This window comes from Meleagris gallopavo, chromosome 10, assembly GCF_905368555.1.
Source record: "Meleagris gallopavo chromosome 10, MGAL_WU_HG_1.1, whole genome shotgun sequence".
Lineage (NCBI taxonomy): Eukaryota > Metazoa > Chordata > Aves > Galliformes > Phasianidae > Meleagris > Meleagris gallopavo.
In genome coordinates this window covers 28,656,831-28,678,234 of record NC_139413.1, presented here as the reverse complement: position 1 = coordinate 28,678,234, position 21,404 = coordinate 28,656,831, and the positions used below count along the sequence as shown (strand labels likewise).

The 21,404-nt window shown below is 53.2% G+C and overlaps 1 protein-coding gene across 1 annotated transcript; it reads left to right on the top strand.

Annotated features, from left to right (window-relative positions):
- The first annotated feature begins 256 nt into the window (after nucleotides 1–256).
- PTGER3 (prostaglandin E receptor 3) lies at nucleotides 257–10,609 on the top strand. Its single transcript, XM_085231320.1, has 2 exons — nucleotides 257–1,192; nucleotides 7,575–10,609. Exons 1-2 carry the CDS (start codon nucleotides 368–370, stop codon nucleotides 7,860–7,862), a joined length of 1,113 nt encoding a protein of 370 aa, XP_085087446.1. The 5' UTR covers nucleotides 257–367; the 3' UTR covers nucleotides 7,863–10,609.
- Nucleotides 10,610–21,404: the final 10,795 nt, after the last annotated feature.

Genomic DNA, 21,404 nt, shown 5'->3' with positions numbered 1-21,404 from the left:
ACGCGGTGCTGCAGGTGTTTGTGAAACTTTTCCACACCTGCGCAGTGCCGTTAGAGGCGTCGGGCTAGAAGTGCAGCCGGCTGGCTTTCAGCAGCAGCGGTGCGTTATTGCACGCAGCCGGCAGCTTTCAGCCACGAGCGCGAGGGTGCGGGTGCCGGCGTGAGCCGCGTGGGGACGAACCGCGGGTGCCGCTCCGCCGCGAGGGGAGCCGGTGCCGTGCCGTGCCAGTACTGTGCTGCGCCGCGCCGTGCCCCGCGCCGCTTGTCCCCTCCCCGGGGGCGGTCCGCCTCTTAGCGGCGGAGCCTCATAGCGGCGGATCTCCGCTGTTCGGTGCTGCCATGGGCCGGGGCCGCTCCGCTCCGTCGCCATGAGCCGCCGCCCGCTGTGCCAGCCCGGCCCCAACGGCACCGAGCCCATGCGGCCGCGGGGCAACGGCACGGGCCGGCCGGCGGAGGGCTGCGGCGCCGTGTCGGTGGCGTTCCCGCTGACCATGATGATCACGGGCATCGTGGGCAACGCGCTGGCCATGCTGCTGGTGTCCCGCAGCTACCGCGCCAAGGAGAACCGGCGCAAGCGCTCCTTCCTGCTGTGCATCGGCTCGTTGGCGCTCACCGACCTGACCGGGCAGCTGCTCACCAGCCCCATCGTCATCGCCGTGTATCTGTCCGACCGCGCCTGGACCAACGTCGACCCCTCGGGCCGCCTCTGCGCCTTCTTCGGCTTCAGCATGACCGTCTTCGGCCTCTGCCCGCTCTTCATCGCCAGCGCCATGGCCGCGGAGCGGACGCTGGCCATCCGCGCCCCGCACTGCTACGCCAGCCACATGAAGACGCGGGTCACCAAGGCCGTGCTGCTGGGCATCTGGCTGGCCGTGCCCGCCTTCGCCCTGCTGCCCCTGGCCGGGCTGGGCCGCTACGCGCTGCAGTGGCCCGGCACGTGGTGCTTCATCAGCGTCGAGGGGCAGCGCCCCGGCAGCGCGCTCTTCGCCTCCGCCTTCGCGGGGCTGGGGCTCTTCTCGCTGCTGCTGACCGCGGCGTGCAACCTGGCCACCGTCGAGGCTCTGGTGTCCCGCTGCCGGAGCAAGGCCGCCGCCTCGCGCTCCAGCAAGCGGTGGGGACGGATCGCCACCGAGACGCTGATCCAGCTGCTGGGGATCACGTGCGTCCTGTCGGCGTGCTGGTCGCCGCTGCTGGTGGGTGCCGTGCGGGGGGAGGCGGTGCGGGAGGGACGGCGGGGTCGGGGAGCGGCGGTCCCAGAGGGCGGCCGAGGGCAGAGCGTTCGGAAAGGAAGGACGAGGAGGAGAAGGGGGGTCGTAAAGAAAGGAGACGGGGCTGGGGTCGGCAGTGCAGGAGATGGACGGGTGTGGGGGGTGGGAGGGGGGCAGCGCCCCGTGCAGCCCGGCGGGTGAGCCGAGGGGCAGCGGAGCGGGGGCCGAAGGCACAGCGATAAGGGAAGCAGAACCTCCGTGCTCCGAGAAGCAGTCCCTGCGTGCCCCGTGGGGTGGGAAGGAGTCGTTCTGCACTTTTTATTTGCTCTCACTTTGTAGCGAAACTGACCTCCGTGCTCTGTGGGAAAAGGTACCGTGTGTGACTTGGCAAGCGCCCTCTGGTTTTCAGCAGGTCGCTCGCTCTGCTTATTTAGTGTCGTTTTCCTTGTTTTTAAGAGCCCTTATCTTGCTCTCCCTCTCTCGTGCCCCGTTTTGGCGCAGACCCCTCCCCGTGCTGTAGGAGAAGGGGCTGCGTCCACGTCTGCTGCTTCTGTATGGGACGAGGGAGCACCCGAGAGCCCAGAGCCCCTCATTGTGCCATCGGAAGGGTTTGGGGACAGTTTGTCCGGTTTGTAATCCTTCAGCAGGAGAGGGGTGAAGCTCGCTTCCGCGATGGGTGCTGGATGGCACGGGGAGGATTTTTCTCCCTTCTGTGCACAGAGAGCTCGAGCTCTGTGATGGAAAGGCTGGCAGAGCTGGCAGTTCACACGGTCGAGGTAAAAAAATAGAAAGTAAATTAACTTTTGAATATTATCCTTGTAAAATTCCATCAAATCTCCAAAACAGCCCTGCCCCTAAAAGAAACTCAGAGGCATCAAGTTTAGAGATGATTAATAGCTTCTGATGGAAGTAAAATGTGATCTCTGCTGTAAGCTGAGTGAGAACTCGAGTTCATCCTACTTCTGGAAGCCCAGGTGTCAGAGCTGGTAATGCTGGCAGCCCCAGCAGCATTTCAGTCGTTCTTCAGGAGTTAGCTGCTGCGTGCTCGTCTGTAATTAAAAGGATAAAAAAAAAAATGAAAAGAGAGTTATTAAAGGCAGGAAATGCATTTCCCTCTCAGTTCTTGTTCTCATACTCTTCCCATCCGGATGCGGGTGCTGCTCTGTGCTCCCCCAGCTTGCAGGAGAGCTGCTGCATTTGGGCTGATAGCAGCTCTGCAGCACGGAGCAAAGGTGCCTGAGCGGGGAGGTTTCTGTTGTCCTCCTTGGTGGTGTGGAAGCTCAGCAAATTGATGACAGTGCAGGGATTCCTCGTGGTGCTTTGTGTCCTGCAGTATTGCTCAGAGAGCTGTGGCACAGAGCTGTGGGGGCTGGGAGGGGCCTCTGGAGCTCCCCCAGACCAACCCCTATAGGCAGTTTTCTATTGCAGGTGCTCCAGCACCTCTCTGCGCCCTGTGCAGGGCTCTGCCGCCCTCCACGTCTCTGATTTATGCCGTGTTTAGAGGAAGAGAGGAACTGTGTTCGTAGTACAGGCGCCGGGTCTTTTGTGTGCAGTCAAGACCTTGCCTTCAGCACGGAGAACCTGAAAAATGCTCCGCTTCCATAAGGCACTGCTTTAGTGTAAGTGGCTTCCAGTTGTGCACTGCCCTGGTGCTTGTTTGGTGCTCTGCTGCTGAACAGAAGCGCTGAGGGAAACGAGCAGCAGACCGGGACACTCCTGGGGTGACAGAGACGTCATTCCTTGTTTGCTCACAAGCACAGCTGCACCCAGACTTTCATTCTCACAGTCCTGCTTTAGCAGCTCCAGGGTGCAAACTTACTCGCTGCCGTGGTACTTTCAAGGCTATTGAAGTTGAAACACTCAGATATTCTGCTGCTTTTCCTTTTAAATGTGCAAAACAGTTCCAGAAAGCACCTTTACTGAGAGAAGGGAGGCAGCGATGTGTCACTGCTGAGGAACTCTCATCCTGTATGGAGCAGCACCGTGTCCTGCAGAGCTGGAGGCCGCCGCTTCCATGCCCTGCACACAGGGTGCTGCAGCTGGCCGTGCAGCAGGGAAGGCCCAGAGGGGCTGTGGATCCCCGTCCATCCCTGGAGGCGTTCAAGGCCAGGATGGATGGGGCCCTGGGCAGCCTGGGCTGGTGATAAATGTGGAAGTTGGCAGCCCTGCCTGCAGCAGGGGGTTGGAGCTTTGTGATCCTTGAGGTCCCTTCCAACCCAAGCCATTCTGTGATTCTAGGATTCTATGACCTCCTGCAGCCAGGGCGCTGGATTTTCCTGCACTGTATTTGTCCTACATAAGAGCACATCTGGATGGTAAAAGCGAGACCATGTGCTTACTGCAAGTGTGTGATTCCCTGTGTTACTGCTCTCCTGCAGACATGCTCGCCTCGTTAAAATCCTCAGCCTTCCCTGTCAGTCTCCAGGTGGACTGCAGGTGATTTCAGCCACGTTTTACAGAAACAGAAGGATTTCCTTCTGGTCCCTCTGCAGTACTGGAGCTGAGGGCTGGAGAGTGCACGGGAGGTGTGCAGTTCTGCTCTGCATGCCGGCTGCAGGTGCTTTACTGGAGCAAAATGACAATTCTGACTTCAAGATAAGGTGGTACACGACTGTAAGTATTAATAGATGCTATCAGGAAAAATCATATCCTGGCTTCGTTGCGGTTCGCCCACCACAGCCGTTCTTTATTTCGTCTGGAGAGTCCTGTATTCCTTCTGCAGCCCTCTTTGCTTTGTGGGAGAGAATTATTGAAGCAGCAGATTAGGGCTAATGGGAGAGGAGAAGCGGTGTAAACAGATAAATCTTCCTGTCTTCACAACGCGTGGAAAACACGTTTGGATTTTTGGAAGCTATCTCATGAGAAGATTCCGCAGTTTGGGAGCAGGAATTTCACATCCGATTCTTGCTCCGCATTCCAGAGCAGCCGCTCAGCCCTCGCGTGGCCTAAAAATACACACCTCTGAGCACAGCAGCTATTTGCTGTCCGTCTGGGAGCGCGGATAGCAGAGACCAGAAGGTGCCCCCGGAGCGCGGCGGTGCGGATGGGCTAGGCCTGCTGTGAGCAGGCAAGAACACACCATAACCCCGAGTGCTGCCCTGCGAGGTGCTGCAGGAGAACTTCTGTACGGCAGAGAACTTCCGATGGTCTGTTATCCAAAACTGGCTCCTGCCACGGAGTGCCCGTGTGAAACACAGCACGGTGCCTGCTGGGAACCCACACAGCTATTCCAGAATTCTCTTGTGAACTACAGTCAGGCTTCACGGAACGTCCGCTTGTTGGCTGTGGATGCCGCAGCAGTGGAGGCTTAGTGCTACTGCAAAGCTGCGCTCAGTAACTATAGGCTGTTATCTAATTAATTGATTAGCTTGCCAATTATATTGCTCTCGGCATTTTGAGCCCATGTTGGCATGGATTGTACGGCTCTTCTGACTTTGCTCCACCTGACATTGTGCCTCTTCTTTTTGCAGTCTCTCTCTTAATTAATTTAGAAGACCAGTACAGGCCACGATAAACAGTCCCCAAGGACATCAGAAAAAATTTCCAGTGAGGCAACTGATGCTCCAACAACTGTTCCATTATGTAACGAAGACCAAAATAAGCAGCAGTTGCCTGCTTGAGAAACGTATTTTATTAGTCTAATATTTTTGTAGCTCCATGGATTCACTCGCGGAAGAACAGGACGGTGAGGTCTGCAAAGCTTATATAGGGCTCCCAGAAGACGGCCCAGAAGAGCTGATGGAGGGAGAGCAGTGCTGGGAGTGATGGGCACGGCTTGGTTCCCACCAGCTGCAGCAGGGGCACAGCGGGCACACATGCAGGGGCTGCTCGGAGGGCACAGAGGGCACCAGGATTGTGCCAGGGCCCTCGCTCAGCTGGGGAGGCAGAGTGCAGAGCCAGGGTTGTGTGGGCACAGTGTGCCTTCGGCCATTCGGGGGGCTTGGGATCCGTACCCACATTCTACAACCTCTGGCTGTTCTGTGGTTACTTTTCATTTTTGAGTGAGTTGAATGCAGCAGATGGAATCCTCAACTGCTGCTATTTAAAGAAACAAAAACAATTCTACTTTGCTGTCGGAGCTGCCCTGCTGTCTGAACTGCCGTGTGGAAGTTGCACGCGAACGTGGGGCAGAACACGTTGATTTTGAGGTTGGCAGAGCCCTGGCACAGAGCCCAGAGAGGTGGGGGAGTCTCCTCCAGGGAGATTCAAACCCACCTGAATGCTTTCCTGTGCAGCTGCTGCGTGGAGCTGCTGTAGAGGTTGGACTGGGGGATCTCCGGAGGTCCCTTCCAACCCCTACAAGTCTGTGATTCTGTGCACTCTCCCAAGCCTTTCCCAAGGCCACGGTCGTTGATCTGGCAGCCAGAAGATCCCTTCAAGCAGAACACCCTGCAGGCAGTCCTGGTCCCTGCTTGGGGCACCCATTCCCTGCAGCCCAGCCACGGTCTGGCCATGCAGTGCTGCTTGGAGGCAGTGCTGTGCAGAGCCCAGGCTTGGCTCACTGTGCTGCCTTACACTGGCCCCTTTCAGAGGCTGTTGCAGAGAGCTTGTGTAGGGCTGTCAGTAAGTGGCCAGGTCTTGTCCCCCAGCAGCTCCTGCATGCTCAGCCTGGCTGCTGCTCAGTGCCCAGTGCCACTGACCATCGCTGACATGGTCAGCCCTCCGTCCAGCAGATTAGAAGTGACATGAGAAAGCTGTAGGATTGGATATAGAGTCAGGCAGATCCTGGAGGTCTGAAGCCACGTTCACGTGGTGATAATTTTTCTGCATCTTGGCTTATATGGGTGGGTGAGTGAGTGAGAAGCTGGATAGGGTTAGTACCGTGCTTAGTGCGAAGGACGTGCTGCACTGCTTGCTGGCATCCACACCACAATTGGCAGACCCACTGCATTCAGTTCCACTGAATTTCCAGACAGCCAAGGCCTTCAAGTCATGCCTGGAAAGGATTTGCATGCAAAAAATGACTTGTCCAGGAAAAGTCACGCATTCAGCTGCCCAGTCCCCCGGGCACCCATCCCTAGTGTTGGGTGCCTCCCTGCCGCCACGATGCAGGGCCCAGGCCTGCAAACACAGAGAGCTGTCCCTGAGCTCTCCCCAGCTCCGGCTTCCCCTCTGCCACCGCACCTTGGAGCATCAGGAGCCGTGCTGCACACACAGCCAGGTGCAGGAGCACAGCACCCTGCCCATCACGCGGCCGACACGCGTCATTTGGCAGTGAGCTGCAGCCCTGGGGCTGCTCAGAACAGGTTTGGATCCCCGTGCTTATAGGCTTCTGGAGAAGGCTGCAGCACAAAGTGTGACGTAGCTTATCTGCAGAGAAGCGAAACGCCTCTAAAGTAATGTATTTAAAACAACTGCAGTTGATACAGAAAGGTCAGGGGAAAACTTGAGACATACCAACCAACCACCATGGAAAATTAAATATGTCTGAGAACTTTCAAAACGTGATTCACATTCCTCCTAGTTACACATTGGTATATGAGCATCCCAGCACCCACTGCAGGGCCTGATGGGGACAGGCTGGCAGCCCCAGCGCTGCTCACCTGGAGAAGAGAAGGCTGCGAGGGATCTGATGGGTGCTGATGGATATCAGAAGGGCAGGGATCGGGGGAGGGGTTCTGTGCAGTGATGGCCAACCTAAAGCAGTTCCCTACAGCAGTTGCACAGGAAAGAATCCTGGCGGGATTCAGCTGTTCCTTGTAATTGAGATAATGTGAAAATGAGAAGATGAGTCCCTTTAAGTCAGTGTTGCAAGGTCAGTGCTTTTCCTTTACAGCCCAGGACTGGATCTGGGGCAGGGAAGCAGCACGTGCTTCCTTGTGTTGGCATAAGACCTGTAACTGTTTGCCTGGCAGCAGGAACGCAGCGGTGTGACTGCCGTGATCCTTAGACACAAATGCACAGACTGAGCTGCCTGCCCAGAGCTTGTGCGTAGTTCTGTGGTCATGGTTTGAGTTGGACAAGAGAGGAAGAAATCCCTTAGAGAATCCTAGAACCATAGGAGCATTCTGGTTGGAAAAGACCTCTGAGCTCCCCCAGCCCACCCTGTGCCCACTGCCCACGTCCCTCAGTGCCACATCCCCACGGCTCTGAACACCCCCAGGGATGCTGACCCCCCACCCCTGGGCAGCTGTGCAGTGCTGACTGTTCTTTGGAGCAGAGATGTCCCCCAGCACCCAGCCTGCCCCTGCCCTGCACAGCGTGAGGCCGTCACCTCTCATCCCATCGCTGTTATCCAGGAGCAGAGGCTGACCCCCCACTCCTCTGCCACACTCCCTGTCAGGATTTTGTCTCTGGGGGTACTTGCACATAGTGATGCAGAGATGGTCTCTTAACTGTGCCATTTTTCCCTTCCAACTCTCCTTAGGTCATGATGCTGAGGATGATCTTCAGCCGCACATCCTTTGAATCATGCAAGGGGTTCTCTGGAGAAATCCAAAGCTCAGAACTCTACAGGGAGTGCAATTTCTTCTTGACGGCTGTGCGCTTGGCCTCCCTGAACCAGATCCTGGACCCGTGGGTTTATCTGCTGTTCCGAAAGATCCTGCTCCAGAAGTTCTGCCAGGCGGCCAGCGCTGTCTCCAAGTGCTCCAACAACGAGTGGAAGGAGAGATCCATCACGTTGTCAGATGGAATCCGACGGACGGCGGCGTGACGGAGCGCGGATCCGCCTGCATGGAGACTGCTTTGGCCAACACATGGCTTTATGTCTTACTGTGAATTGGGCATCTGTCGCATGTTCACATCGGTGTAAACAGCGGAAAGCGGCAGGGCTGAGCAGCCTCAAAGTGCCAAATAAGTATTTATCCAATGTGCCCAAAATTCTCCAATGTAGACAGAGGGATTGGTTTTCACAGAATCACAGAATGGCCTGGGTTGAAAAGGCCCACAGTGCTCATCCAGTTCCAACCCCCTGCTGTGTGCAGGGTCGCCAACCAGCAGCCCAGGCTGCCCAGAGCCACATCCAGCCTGGATGCTGCTGAATTCTGTTGTTACTGAGATTCCCAATGGAGCTGCAGAATACGACTTGTTGTCTGCCTAAGTGGACTTGGAGGGGCTTTTTGGTCTTGTGCTAAGGTCGGAAAAAGTGATTTTCCTATTAGGGGACACTTGGAACAGATTCAACAGATTAATTAAGGAAGAGACCCACTCCTATGTGTAACCTTAATGCTTAAGATTATTTGCTTCAGAGAGTCTTTGTCCTCGTTTTTTCTGGATGGACAAGGAGAAGAAATGGCAGACAACGCATTAAGATAAAACGAGAAGTTTTGATTTGAATTTCCATGGCTTTGAACAGAAGGTTGAGTTGTAGCAGTGATGGTGGATCGTTCCCTTTTGAGGATGAAGGAAGCCTGCACCTGGTGACATGCACTGTCCTGCTGGATGCTCATCCCGTTGCAGGCTGGGGTCAGCTCACTGCAGGGCAGGCTGCAGCAGTGGGAAAGTTGTGCTGCTTTACTTTCTTTTTTATAGCAGCCCGTGAAGCACCCATACGTCACACAGGTTGCTGATAGCAGAGCCCACTATAAAACTACTTTGCACAGATGGAGAGAGTGATAAACAGGTTGTAAGAGACGGAAAGCGTTCATCTTCCTGCAGATTAGTGGCAGAGGTTTACAGAGGCAAAAAGACAGCTTTTGTATGGGTGATTTTATTTGGAAATTTGCACGTCCAGGAACAAAATGAGTGTCAAACGAGTCTGGAGCCTCTACATTATCGAAATGCCCTACAGAGTGGTACAGGAGTGCAGCTCTCTTCGTTCTTTCTCTCTTCTTTCCTTCATAAAGACAAATGTTAAGGATATGGCAGCTTTGGGAATTTTTAAAAATAAAGCAGACTGGAAGAGACGGGGAGAAGAACATGCATTTATCATGCCTTTCCTCCAGCTATTGTTCAGATTTTATTAGAAAGCTGAATCCTCACCCTTTGTTAGAACATCTGAGGCTTATTTTCACAAGAACTACTTTTCTTCCCATTTTCTTTGCCTTTGTTGTAGATGATGGTCCATAATGTCTCCCGTTTAATGGCCTCTTAGGCAAAATTACATGCAATTACAGTATATCAGGTAGTTGTCCACCGTGTGCTATGTGCCGTGTAATACTGAATACGGGGGCCTTAATGGCAAGTGTAATCCTGCATCTGCTGGAAATCTCTGATACAGAGATTTTTGCTTTTCTGCCTTTGCTGATAAGAGTACACAAAAGAAAAACCGCTTTTCCTGTTCCGCTGCGATATTGTCTAGTTGCTATCCCCACATCAGGCAACAGTATCTCATCTGAGGGCAGAACCACCATCTGCAGAAGTCTGCTTTTGTGTGGATGGGCGTTGGAGTGTGGCTGGAAGCTGAAGCCCCGCTTTCTCCAGAAGCCAGACTACAGCTGTGCTGGGCACCTGGGCGCAGTGCTGCCCTGGGGGCAGGAGGATGCTCAGTGCTGCTCAGTGATGGTCACTGCTGCTCAGTGCTGGTGGGTGCCCGCATGCTCCTTGCAGCTGGGAGCATGGCACGGGGCACGGCTGGAAGCAGCAGCTGCCCTGGGGCTCTGGGAAGTGCCTCACAGCAATCACACGTTTTTAAGAGTTATGTTGTAATCTACAAGCCTGATCTTCTGTCCGGAGGATTGCTGTTGCTCAGGCTGCATGCAGAACGAGCCCAGTGCCTGCACAGTGTGTCAGGACGACCTCAGGGATGGGGCTGACCCACTGGTGAGCTGCAGGGCTGGAGTGTGGGCCTGCTGGGGCTGCATGTGGTTGGCAGAAGGGTGACTCACGGCTTCCTCTATCAGCCCCTCTGCAGCCACAACAGGGAAATGCTGTTCTTTCCTTTGATAGAGTGCAAAGTGTGTGGCAGTGGTTAAATGCATGTGGGCTTGTTATTCATAAGCATATTCATAGCTCTGTTGCTCCATGCATTTCCACAGTGAAGCAGGACACCTCTGGGTGTGGGTAAAGGCCATTCTCTAGGTCTCTGTGTCTGCTAACATGAAGAAGCTACTTTAAGTATCAGCAAATGGAGGAGAATGTCTGCTTGCTTTGTCTGCAGCCGAGGAGTGGGAGCACCATTTGCCAGCCATGCTGGCCACAACACGGCGTGGTGGGGAACGCACTTCAGGAGATGGATTCAAAAAGCATGAGCAGAAATTGAAGCTTTTCTTTCCCATTACTTGTTTGAGTGGGAAGACGTATTTTTTTGCATTTCTTTAAAGGTGCCTTTCTATGTGATGCATTTAAATTCCTCTCTGGAAGCATTCCTAGTGCCCATTTCAACACGTTGTACTTCTGTCAGATTTTATGGAAGGAAGTGAATGGGAAAACTATTTTCAGATCATTTGCCTTAAAAACAAGCTTCTGTGTGTGCCAACTCAATGTGCATTGTATCTGTCAGAATAAAAATGCAGTAGAATACCTGGTCCTGAGCCTGGTTCCTTTTGGAGCCCAGAGGAGGCCGTGAGTTTCTTGGAGTGCGGCCACTTTGCCATCCCTGGGTTCTTCCCATACAATTTCCTGCCCCAAGAAAAGAATCAGAACAAGATAAATGTTGCCTTGTTAAAATAGGAGGACTACGTTATTTGCATTATTTCTTTTTATTTTGTCACATGTTATAGCTTCAGCTCAGACCTCTGGAGTTTCTGAAGCAGTTTTGTGCAGGAGAGCAGCACAAAGCCACGTGCTCTGCTGCAAGTCCTGCTGGCACACAGCACCCAAATCCTGCTCTGGTGAGTCACCACAAGGCCGCCGTGCAGTAGACAACCTTCAGAAGAGACACGGCAACTAATTACACGCAATCTTCCCTAATTTCCAACATCCTGCCTGTTTCCTTTGATGCTCCATAGCTCTGCCATGTGGCATCCCCACATCACGGCTCTGAGCGTGCCTGGCGGCCCTTAGAAGACATAACGCACCCAGCAACACTCACATTTCCCCATAGTTTGTTCCCACCATCCATCCTGGCCACCATTTGCACGTCCTCCCCAGGAAGCAGCCCTGCAGTGGGGCACAGGGTGCTGGGGAGCAGTGGTGAATCTCCACCTGCAGGGAGCACAGGAGGAAGGCACAGGCACTGCAGGCAGAGTGACAGCGAGAGGAGCTGCACGGGGCGGGAGAAGCTGGGTGGTGATCAGCAGCAAGATGTGAATCATCGTCCAAACAGCGAGAGTGAGAGGTCAGAGAACAGAGCAGTTCTGCTATGGGGGCCAGGATGAGGGCTTGGGGGTTATCTCACTGTGGCCATCGGTACCTGAGGGGAACTTAAAAACAGAAGGAGAGTCTGATGGCATGGTCTGATAGCAACAGAACGAGGGGGAATGGCTTTCAGCCAAAAGGGGAGACTTGGGTCAGATGTGAGGGGGAAGGTTTCCACCCAGGGCCGTGGGCGCTCCATCCCTGGAGGTGCCGAGGCCATGGATGGGCCCTGGGCAGCCGGAGCTGGAAGGGCCTTGTAGTCCTTCCAGTCTGTGACGCTGCTTCTGCAAAATGCTGTTTTCTGTTTCTTCCATTCACTTGAATGAGCAATGCTTTTAGATAAGATAATATTAATTTAGAATAAACACTTGAAAATACTCTGGGGACCAGTGAAGACGATGACAGCTGGCAGACGACACCAGAGCAATAAAAGCCCAAAATTTTGGATATGCCTGTGTGAGTGCAGCCTCAGACCCATCCCCACGAGCACCATCGGCACACCCCAGCTGCCAGCAGCCCCGAGCCCACACTTCAGCAGCCCTGGGGCTGTTCTGGGGGCAGTAGAATCACGGAATCCCAGCATGGTTGGGTTGGAAGGGAGCAGGAATCAGCAGGGCCCCAGACTGCTCTGTTCCCCATCTGAACCCTTCAGATTCTTCGGATCTCTTCTGAAGAATGCTGGAAGAGCTCCGGCACCAGTCAGGTATTTACCGCAAAAGCCCTGAGGGTTGTGGCTGCCTTTATGAGGACAGCATTTGCGGAGCTGCTCTCTGTGGTTCGTGTTCCAAGGACCGGTGCCTGGAGGTGGGCAGCCCAGCCCTGCTCCTTGTGACACCCCTCATGCATTCCCAACCTGCTGCCGCCCCATTGAGAACCGTGGTTATAAATTAACAGATGCTGCTTTTATTCCTCGTCACATTTCTCCCCCAGGAAGCGTGGGAGCCTCATGAGCCACTGAACACTTTTGGTGGTTTCACTGGCACAACCGGAGCCCTCTGGCACTGCCACCCCTGGCTGCCTAAACCACACCAGCTGCCAGCTGCCTGAGGGAGCCCAAATTCACCCAACGCAGCATCAATCCAAAGCTGTGCATGGTGCTGGGCCTGCTCCCAGGCTGCTCACAGCACCAACACGATGCTTCTGCTCCTGCCGGAAGGTGCAGGCATCCAGTGTGCACCACTGGGTTTGCTGTGAGCCCCCCGCCCTCCCCACTGCATGGCCCCAATGCACCATGGCAGCTCGCTGGGCACCGGCCCCGATGCTCACAGGGATGCACAGGGATTCAGCCCTCACTTCGGTTCATTGCGGAAGATAAAAGGGCCACTTTGAATATAAATATGTTAGATATGTTCAAAAGCATTTTATTAAAGACAATGTATTTATACTTGGGGCAGCTTTGTTTTGACAATAAATTGTAGCAGAGGATAAGAGCCCCAGTTATTATGACTTTCTCTAAACACAGCCATCTCACAGTCCTTGCCTGCCCTTCAGCACGCCGCTGTTTGCACTGAGCGGAGCCACAGTCACCACACACACAAATAAATCCAGTGCTTATAAAGGCTCGTAGCCCTGTGGCTGAAAGGAAATACACACCCCATCTCAGAGGGACTTTATAGTGTGAAGCATCAATTCCCAGCAGTTTTGCAATTTATATGCTGCCGGGTTGAAGCCAGCTGGAGTTTTGCCCGATGTGTTTGCAATTCACTGGCTCTGGATGTGAAAAGGTTTTAAAGAACAGAGACAAAAACTCACCCAGGAACCCTTTGTCCCCTTTTGGGCATCATTTTTTCCCCTCCAGACAAGTGAGGAGAAGGTCACTGCTCGCTCTGCCTCATCCCACTGCCCTGCTCCATCCCACTGCTCTGCTCCAGACCCAGCTTGCCAGGCTGTGTATCCATGCAGAGCTGCATCTTTTAGCTCAGATGTCAGTCTAAATCTTTAACTTTCGAAATCTAAACTCTTTACACTATAAGGAGCTTCTGAACTCCTTGTGTCTTGTATGTTTTTGTACCACAGAGGCGAGGAGATGCAGCTGTCTGCAGGGTGCCTTGCTGAACCCAATGAGTCTCGGTGGCTCAAGGCTGATGCCTGGCAGTGCCTGATTACAGTTAATGTGCTGTGTGCTTGAAGCAGTAAATACAGCCTTAAACAAACCCACACAACACAGAGGAGTCTCCATGTCTTGGCATTATCCAGTTGTGGCCCAGCTCCTCGTCAGGTCACACCAGGGAAGCTGGAACTCTGCTGCTGGATTTGCTTGCCCAGCCCTGGCACCCCTCCTCCCAGCAGCCCTTTGTGGGCTCCAATATGCTTCAGATTTTATCTTCAGTGAGTGTTACTGCTGTGCACCTATGGCTGCAGGCACAGCTGGCCATTTACAGGAAGCACCCGTGGCCAACACTCCGGAAACAAAAGCTTTAGCATAGAACAGTCGGGCTTAACCCTTCCCAGCCCTTCATGCTCTGACCTGCCCCAACAGGTCACTGTGCTGGGAGCAGCACTGCCCTCTGCCCTGCCTGGTGCTCTGCACAACGGTCCCCAATGGGCACTGTGCTGGGAGTGCTGCTGTGAGTGGTGGGAGCCAGTGGGATGAGAAGGGCAGCGCAGGGCTGGCTGGGCAGGGCAGGGGCTGCAGGGCAAGGACTGCATAGGGCAAGGACACGTTTCCTTCATGCATTCTTCAAGGAGATGTTCCTAACTGTTAATGAAAAAGATCAACCCAAACTCAAGTTATTCCCAGTCAGCTTAACTCACGTGTCTCCTGCAGAGGGGATGGGAACGTTCCAGCCACGCCTCCCCAGGCCCAGGGGCTCCATCCTGGGGTCACCCACCAGAACCCTCATCCACAAGGAGGTCTCACTCTGCAGCAAAATGTATTTCTAATTCAAAAACAGCCATTCTACAGCTTCATAAACTGATCAGAGATTTAGAGGAGATAACATCGCAGTCACCTTAAGGAAGTTCAATAAACTGAGTGCTATTGATTATCTTTCTTATTAAATAAATGCACAGTCCTACCCTATCTCTTGCTGATAGGGATAATTAAAGCACACATTTGGTGTCTGACAACGCCAATATATTCCAGTGGCTCAGCCCATGGCAGTGTCCTTTTGCCACCAGCAATGGGCACAGCTGCTGCCAAATCCATCCCCAGAATCTATACCCAGTGTCTGAAGAGCTCAAACCCAAGCTGTATCTCACAGGTCACCAAATAATTGCTCAAGGAAACGGCCTAAATATTGCCCCCTGTTGCCCGTGTGCTGGCTGTGGGCTGCAGGGGGTCTGTGCCACCCGGCTGCAGGACATCACTTGTTGGGCAACCAGGCCCACGTCTATCTGGGGACAGCAGAACCCACAGCGCAGTCCATGCCAGTGACTGGGCACAACCTCTTCTCTCCTTTTCTCCTCTTACGCTTTTCAAACCCACCTGCAAAGCCACCACGGGCAGGTCTGGCCCTGCTCCCCCCTCCTGTGCATTCAATGACCCAGCAGCTTTATCTAATGTCCTGGAAATGAATTAGTATTGCGGCAATGTCAATAAATTAGCTTGATTACAGTAACAATGCAAAAGTTAATAATTCAGCTGATATTTTACTGGATCCATTTGCAGCTATCGATTGGCTTTATGTGGACATTACTTGCAGGCAAAGCACGTGCGTGGCTGTGATCGCCCGGTGCCCACAGAGCTCAGGGGAAATGCCCCACAGCCATCACAAGGCCCTTGGTGTTTTGTGACGATTGCTGATGAGCCCAACCAAGGCACAAGTTCCTCCTGCAGCCCTGCTCTGTGCAGCCAGGTGGATCGGCAGCTTTTTGAATAACAGAACCATAGAGCCATTGAGGTTGGAAAAGCTCTCTAAGATCCCCGGCCCACCCCAGCCCACCTCCCCATGCCCACTGCCCACATCACTCAGTGCCAAATCTCCACAGCTCTGAAGGCCCCCAGGGATGATGACCCCCACCCCTGTGCAGCTGTGCAGTGCTGAGCGCCCTTTCAGAGGAGAAACGTTTCCTAATGTCCAACCCAAACATCCTGGCCAACAAAAGCTGTCGATTTGTCCACATGCCGGCACACGGCCCAACGCACAGCAGCACTGGGACAGTCACTGGTGTGTCTGGGATTCGTCATAGCCCAGAGCCCACCTCCACCAGCAGCCTTAGGGTGGTTGCGTAGCCCCTGGAAGCCAGCTGATGTCTGCTGGCAAAGCACCCAGACACCCTGGGGCATCCCATTGTCCTCCTTGTTCCTGAAATCCCTGGGGCGAGTGATGTCCCAGGGAATGAGGGCTGTTTGCCAGAACAGGATGGTCACTGTACCACACAGCCTTGGGACCCACTATCCCCCAGCCCCCTGCCCAGGGGCTGCTCAGCTCAGCTTCCTGTGCTGGCAAAGGGTGTGAGAGGGATGGCAGCAGTGTGCCAGGCACAGCCCACCAGCACACTTGGCACCAGCCCCACATTGCAGCATCCAGAGTGCACTTGTAACACACCTGGAAAGCTTATCGGTGGCACTGGGCACTTTTTTTTCAGATGCCCTACAAGCTGTTTTTGCAGGTTGGTCGGGTGGTACAGGTGACACAGGAATGGTCTGGGTGCGTCTGTAAGGTCAGGAAGGGCAGACAAACTTCAGTCAGAAGAACAATCTCTGCACGTTTTCCACTGATGTCTTCTGGCACTGGTGGAGCTTGCTTCTAATTTCATTTGTTTGTCAGCAATCTTTTCCCTTTGGAACAAAATGTTACTTTGGCAATGCTCCTCAGAGGAATCTCTGCTGAAACACTGAAAACATTTCACAGTGGAGCCTGGCGAGCTCCACCAAATGCCAGTTGTGTAATGAGAAAGGCGATTATTAATTACCATCCATGCAAGATCTGTGGGAGGGATCAGCAGGGCTCTGCTCCTCTGTAAGTGGTGGCACATGGCTTTAGGAGTGAGGGGCCAGGCGAGATGAGCCACGTCCAGCAGCACAATGCCCATCCCCTTCTTCCCCACCACATTCCTATCATCTCCCCACCACATCCTCACCATGTCTCCATCACATCCCCACCATGACCCTATTGTGTGCCTAGCACTGTCCCCACCACGTCCCCCTGCTCCTGTGCCCAGAGCAGTGAGCTCAGCCAGGCAGGGGGCACCTTGCTGTAAAACGGCAGGTGTGGCTCGATGCCTTTTTTTTTCCCATTATGAAGATCCCTGCTTCCTAGAAACCAGTGCTTTATGGCAGAAGGGAAAGTAAAGCAATGACAGAAGCACAAACAGGAAAAGAACTTTCAGAATGTTGGAGCCGTTGCAGAGCATATAATAAAATTTGTGTGGCCTGTCCACACAAAATGGAAATGGACAGCTATTTGCTTTCTCTCAGCCAATACTGCAATACCACTTGGAGTGGGCTCTGCAGTGCCGTCCGGGCTGCACAGCCCTCAGCAGACACAGCCCCTGGATGGGGTTCGGCAGCTCCTCATCAGCAGCACCTTGGGAGTGGTGGGGATAAAGCAGAGAGGCAGAAACCAAAGCAGAAGGAAGGCTGCGTGCATGAGAACAGCACAAAGTGACGATTACCACAGCATTTTGGTAAGGACATGGACAAGAGCCATGGGAATGTGGCACTGAGTGGGTCACGGTCAGTGAGCAGAGTGGGTTGGAGATGGACTTATGGATCTAAGGTCTTTTCCAACCATAACGCTACTATGGTGCTATGACTGCCAGTTATTTGCAGACCTGCAGTGACCTTGGAGCTCCAGCTTCTCTCTCCCCTTTTCCCCATCTGTCTGTAACCATACAGCTCCTCCCCACCTCCTCCTGGGGCGTAAATGCTTCCCAAACCACTTTAGTAGCTGGCGAACACCACGGGCCATGCACAACCCCATCAGTGACCATTACAGTAATGATGCTGATGTGGCAGCAGAGCCATTGCAGAATTGTGTCACTTCCAGGCACTGAACATGGGTCCTGAACCAGGCTCAGCTTGTTCTGTCAGAGGTCACTGTGGTTATCTATTTCTTCTTCATGAGCTGCACCTCCTGAGCTGCCCCTCACCAGGTGGGACCCTTGGAAAGGACCCCAGTGTCTGTCTGACAGGACAGCTACACCATATGCTAACAGGCAGCATCTTCCACCTTCATTTCCTTGCTCATTCCTAAAGCCTCCACACACACTGATGTCCCTATGGCCTTCCTGATCCTAGCTATTTCAGACAGGAGAAATTATGTCTTCCCATTTTCCTGCTTGATTTTCTATCCTACAATGGTCTGCCATAGAACATATGGTCCTTTCAAGCACCTTCCTCCTCCCTTTGGCACTGCAGCTGGGCTGTCATGGCACAGAACAGGACTAGCTGTGAAGGGTACATCTCAGAAGCCTGACAGCACCATAAATCCAGCACAGCAGCAATGATTTGTTCCTTTTCTGGGAAGCTTCGTACAAGGAATTTGTTATCTCCATATCTCTGCTGCTCACCTTCCAGAAACAAACCCTCCCCTGCAAATGCACAGAGCTGTGTGCAGGAAGACCGCGCTGCAAGCTGCCTCCTAGCTCTGGCATGGGGATGGCAGCTGCTGCAGCCCTCAGACCCACAAGCTGCCAGAGGCTGTGCGAGCCCAAAGGGACGTGGAACGACAACAAGCACCGGAGGAAACTCCTGAAACATCCCACCAGAGGGCTGCCATGGAAGCAATGTGCAAGCCTGGCAAGGCTTGGTGAGATTTCATAGGATCGTAGAGGTTGGAAAAGCCCTCAGAGATCTCCAAGCAAACCTCCTCTGCACCCACAGCCACCTCTTCTACTGCTGGCCCAGCGCTCACCTCCCGTGCACCCGCGGTCACCTCCTCCCACCTGCACAGAACCTGGGTGCAGTGCTAACGCAGCGCCCCTCACACTGCCTTAGCCAGGGGGGCTGCAGGGGGCTGCTTTCAAAGCAGAGCAGCCGCATGTTTACCGAGTGACCAGATGCATTTAGGGGGAAATTCAAACATAGCGGCGCTGAATTATTCTATCAGGCAATTTCTGCAGCTTAGGAGACACGGTTACCCATCTGCTTGTTTAAAGCTACTAGTAATTCCAAAGAAAGAAAGCTAGAAGTTGCTCTTGCTGTTTATTTGAAGACTGAAATTAAAGCTCTCTTGAATGCACCAAAGAAAGATTAAAAAAATATTTTCTTTTAATTTTCATTTTCAAACATAGCATTACAGTAAATATTAGCTGAAGTGAAGTGGGCTTTATAAAAAACATTGATTCATTTCCTGTGCAGTACAGAAAGGAACATCCTTCGTATATACAAAGATAAAGTCTAAATATCAGGGCAAGAACAGATCGACTACCAGATTCCTTTTCTCTTAGTATTTTTATAAGCACACTTTCAGTCTCATATCTCATATCACATTGGAGCATGTGCAGTGATTTGGGACAACACTGCACTTCAGACATTCACAGCAGCTGAATCCCTCCTGGATGTGCAAAAATCATCTCAAAAGATGAAAGCAAAGCTCACTTCTTCCTTCAGTCATTTGCAGTGTGTGCACCGGGGGCGGTTCTGGCAGCCGCCCCCCCCGAAACATGTGAGTGAATGCCATCCTTCCTTCCTGCAGCTCTGGAGGTGGCTCTGAGGCAACACTGGGCAGCACAGCCGCTCAGCTCCAACAGCTATTTCATAACTCTGCTTTCCTCATCTTGGGTGAGCGATGCTCCTGGTGCAAGCAGAATACAACTGCACAGAGCAGCAGCACTTGTAACGAGATGGCCGACAGCCAGTGGCCCTTAATGAGCACATCCATCTCCATGCAGCACACCCAATGCTTGCCGATGGACCGAAGGCACACTGCCCATCACCACTCCATGGGCTGGAGCTGGGACTCGTTTCTTAAAACTGAGCCATGAAGATATAAATAGAGCAAATCTGGCTCATTAGCCTCTGAAGAATGAACAGAGGAATATAGTGAAAGCAGTGCTTGGTTTGGAGAGCAGCATAATGAAAAACGATGGGGTATGGCATCATGTAATAACTGGAATGAAATGGTGTGTTCTTAAGTGAGTCACATAAAACGAAGTATCTCTTAAAAATCACATCAACGTTGTTGGAAGGAGTTGACCAGGGCAGACAAAAGCCCCCAGCTCCAGCCCAGGCCACACCACACTCCACCTGGATTTTGGCTGAATTTTCCACTCTTTCCACAGTAAGTAATTGAGGGACTGGGGGAGGAGAGAGCAACGCAAGCTTGTGACGATGAGAAAATCCTGATTTGGAGATAGACAGTGAATCAGTGCCGAAGACACACGGCAGTGGCATTGCCCAGCATGCCCGGAGGTGGGGGTCATTGCTGGGGGCCCAGCAGTGATGTGCACAGCAGTGGTTGTCCCAGCACAGGGCTACAGAGAGGTTGAGATCCCTGCCCAGGGAAGGAACCTGGAGATCACCAGGCACTGCAGTGAGCATTTCTGAAGAGACAGCTAACTTGGCACTTAGTTATTTCCATATGCTAGAGATACATGGTGAACACATTGAAAATTTATGTTGCTTGCACGAAAGAATCAAGGAACATGCTGACCTGGGCTGCTAATATGGTATTCCAATGGGACAAACATGAAAGGGTCCGGAAATAAGCATTGAGATGATTAATGGGATGGAGAGCTCCAGAGACACGAGGAATGGAGGAATGTCTCCTCGGGATTACCCTGCCTTTTTAAGGAACTCAGGCACGGGGCCGAGCCTGAGCAGCGCACTACATCCATCAACAAAGGTAGGGGATGCTCTGCCACTAAAAAATGCAACCCGGGGATAATTTTGTGAATGCCTGACAGGACTTTTAGGGAATAGTTGCGCATTTCTATTCCCACAGAGCCCAGACTGCCTCAGCCCCCGTGCTATTGCTGCAGAACTCAACCGTGTGCACATAAAACTTCCAGACGAGTCTCCTGAAGTTAATGAGTGACCGTAGCACACATGGAAAACAAAGAATCCAAATACTGCTACTGCTAAATACTGGGTTGATTGCACTTTGGTCCTCTCCAGTTTTTCCACTCCTTTCACACCTGTGGTCCCAGGTCTCTCTCCCAAGAGTTAAACCCTGTGGCTGAGAGCAGTGTCCCAGCGCTCCCTGAGCTCAGCACTCAGGGCTGTCCTGTTGCCCTGGGAGCAGTGCTGGGTCCTTCTGTCACATTGAGCAGAGCTTCTGCTCTGTGTGGGGCTTCTGCTACCTGTGAGGGGCCGTAGAGTCACCATGAGGAGATGCACGGCCGCCATGACAGGCTGCATCACCTCCACCAGGCCTCCCCTCAGCCTCCTCTCTGAGCCAAACAAATGAGGGCCCTCAGCTGCTCCTCACGCCTGTTGCCCTGCAAACCCTTCTCCATCCCCACAGCCCTCCTTCAGACCTTGTCTGACAGCTTCCCATCCCCTGACATGATGGCACCCAACCCACACTCTGTGCTGGAGGTGAGGCCACACAGGACAACCTGTGCCCCCATCCAGCAGACCTGGGCCTGGTGCACCCCAGGCACACACTGCTGCCCCACAGCAAGCTGTCACAGTAATTAGGTGTATTGAGTCTTATGCAGTTTTGTTTCTCTCTTTGCACCCAAGCACTGAAGTCTTAAAAGATAGCTCGAGCAGAAGCACGCTGCCCACATCTTTACTACTGCACACAGAGGTTTCGATTATTTGGCAGCTACCCGGTTGCTATGACACCAAACACCACGGATCCACCAGTAAACAAGTGTTCTCCCCCATAGATCATAAATACTAATTAGAGAAGAGCGGCTCAAAATTTTCCATTCAGAAAACATCTTCTGGTTTCTCCCCCATACGACACAGTCTCTCCCTATACAACAGTCACTGCTTCTTACAACTTCCCTTTTCACCTGCGCCCACACTGGGGCTGGGCTGCAGGGTTCAGTGTGCTGCCTCATCCCAGGGCTGCCCTCAGCCTAGGGTAAAGGAGCTGGGATGGGGCTGGAAGCACTTAACAACATCTAGACAGAGCGAAACCCCCAGAAATCACAGTGTTGGTGCTTGGGTTAAGACACT

Bases quoted from the DNA above. Each gene is read 5' to 3' on its own strand.
- PTGER3 (XM_085231320.1), top strand. From the start codon at position 368: ATGAGCCGCCGCCCGCTGTGCCAGCCCGGCCCCAACGGCACCGAGCCC. The intron at 1,193-7,574 runs GTGGGTGCCGTG...AACTCTCCTTAG, and splicing joins CGTGCTGGTCGCCGCTGCTG to GTCATGATGCTGAGGATGAT.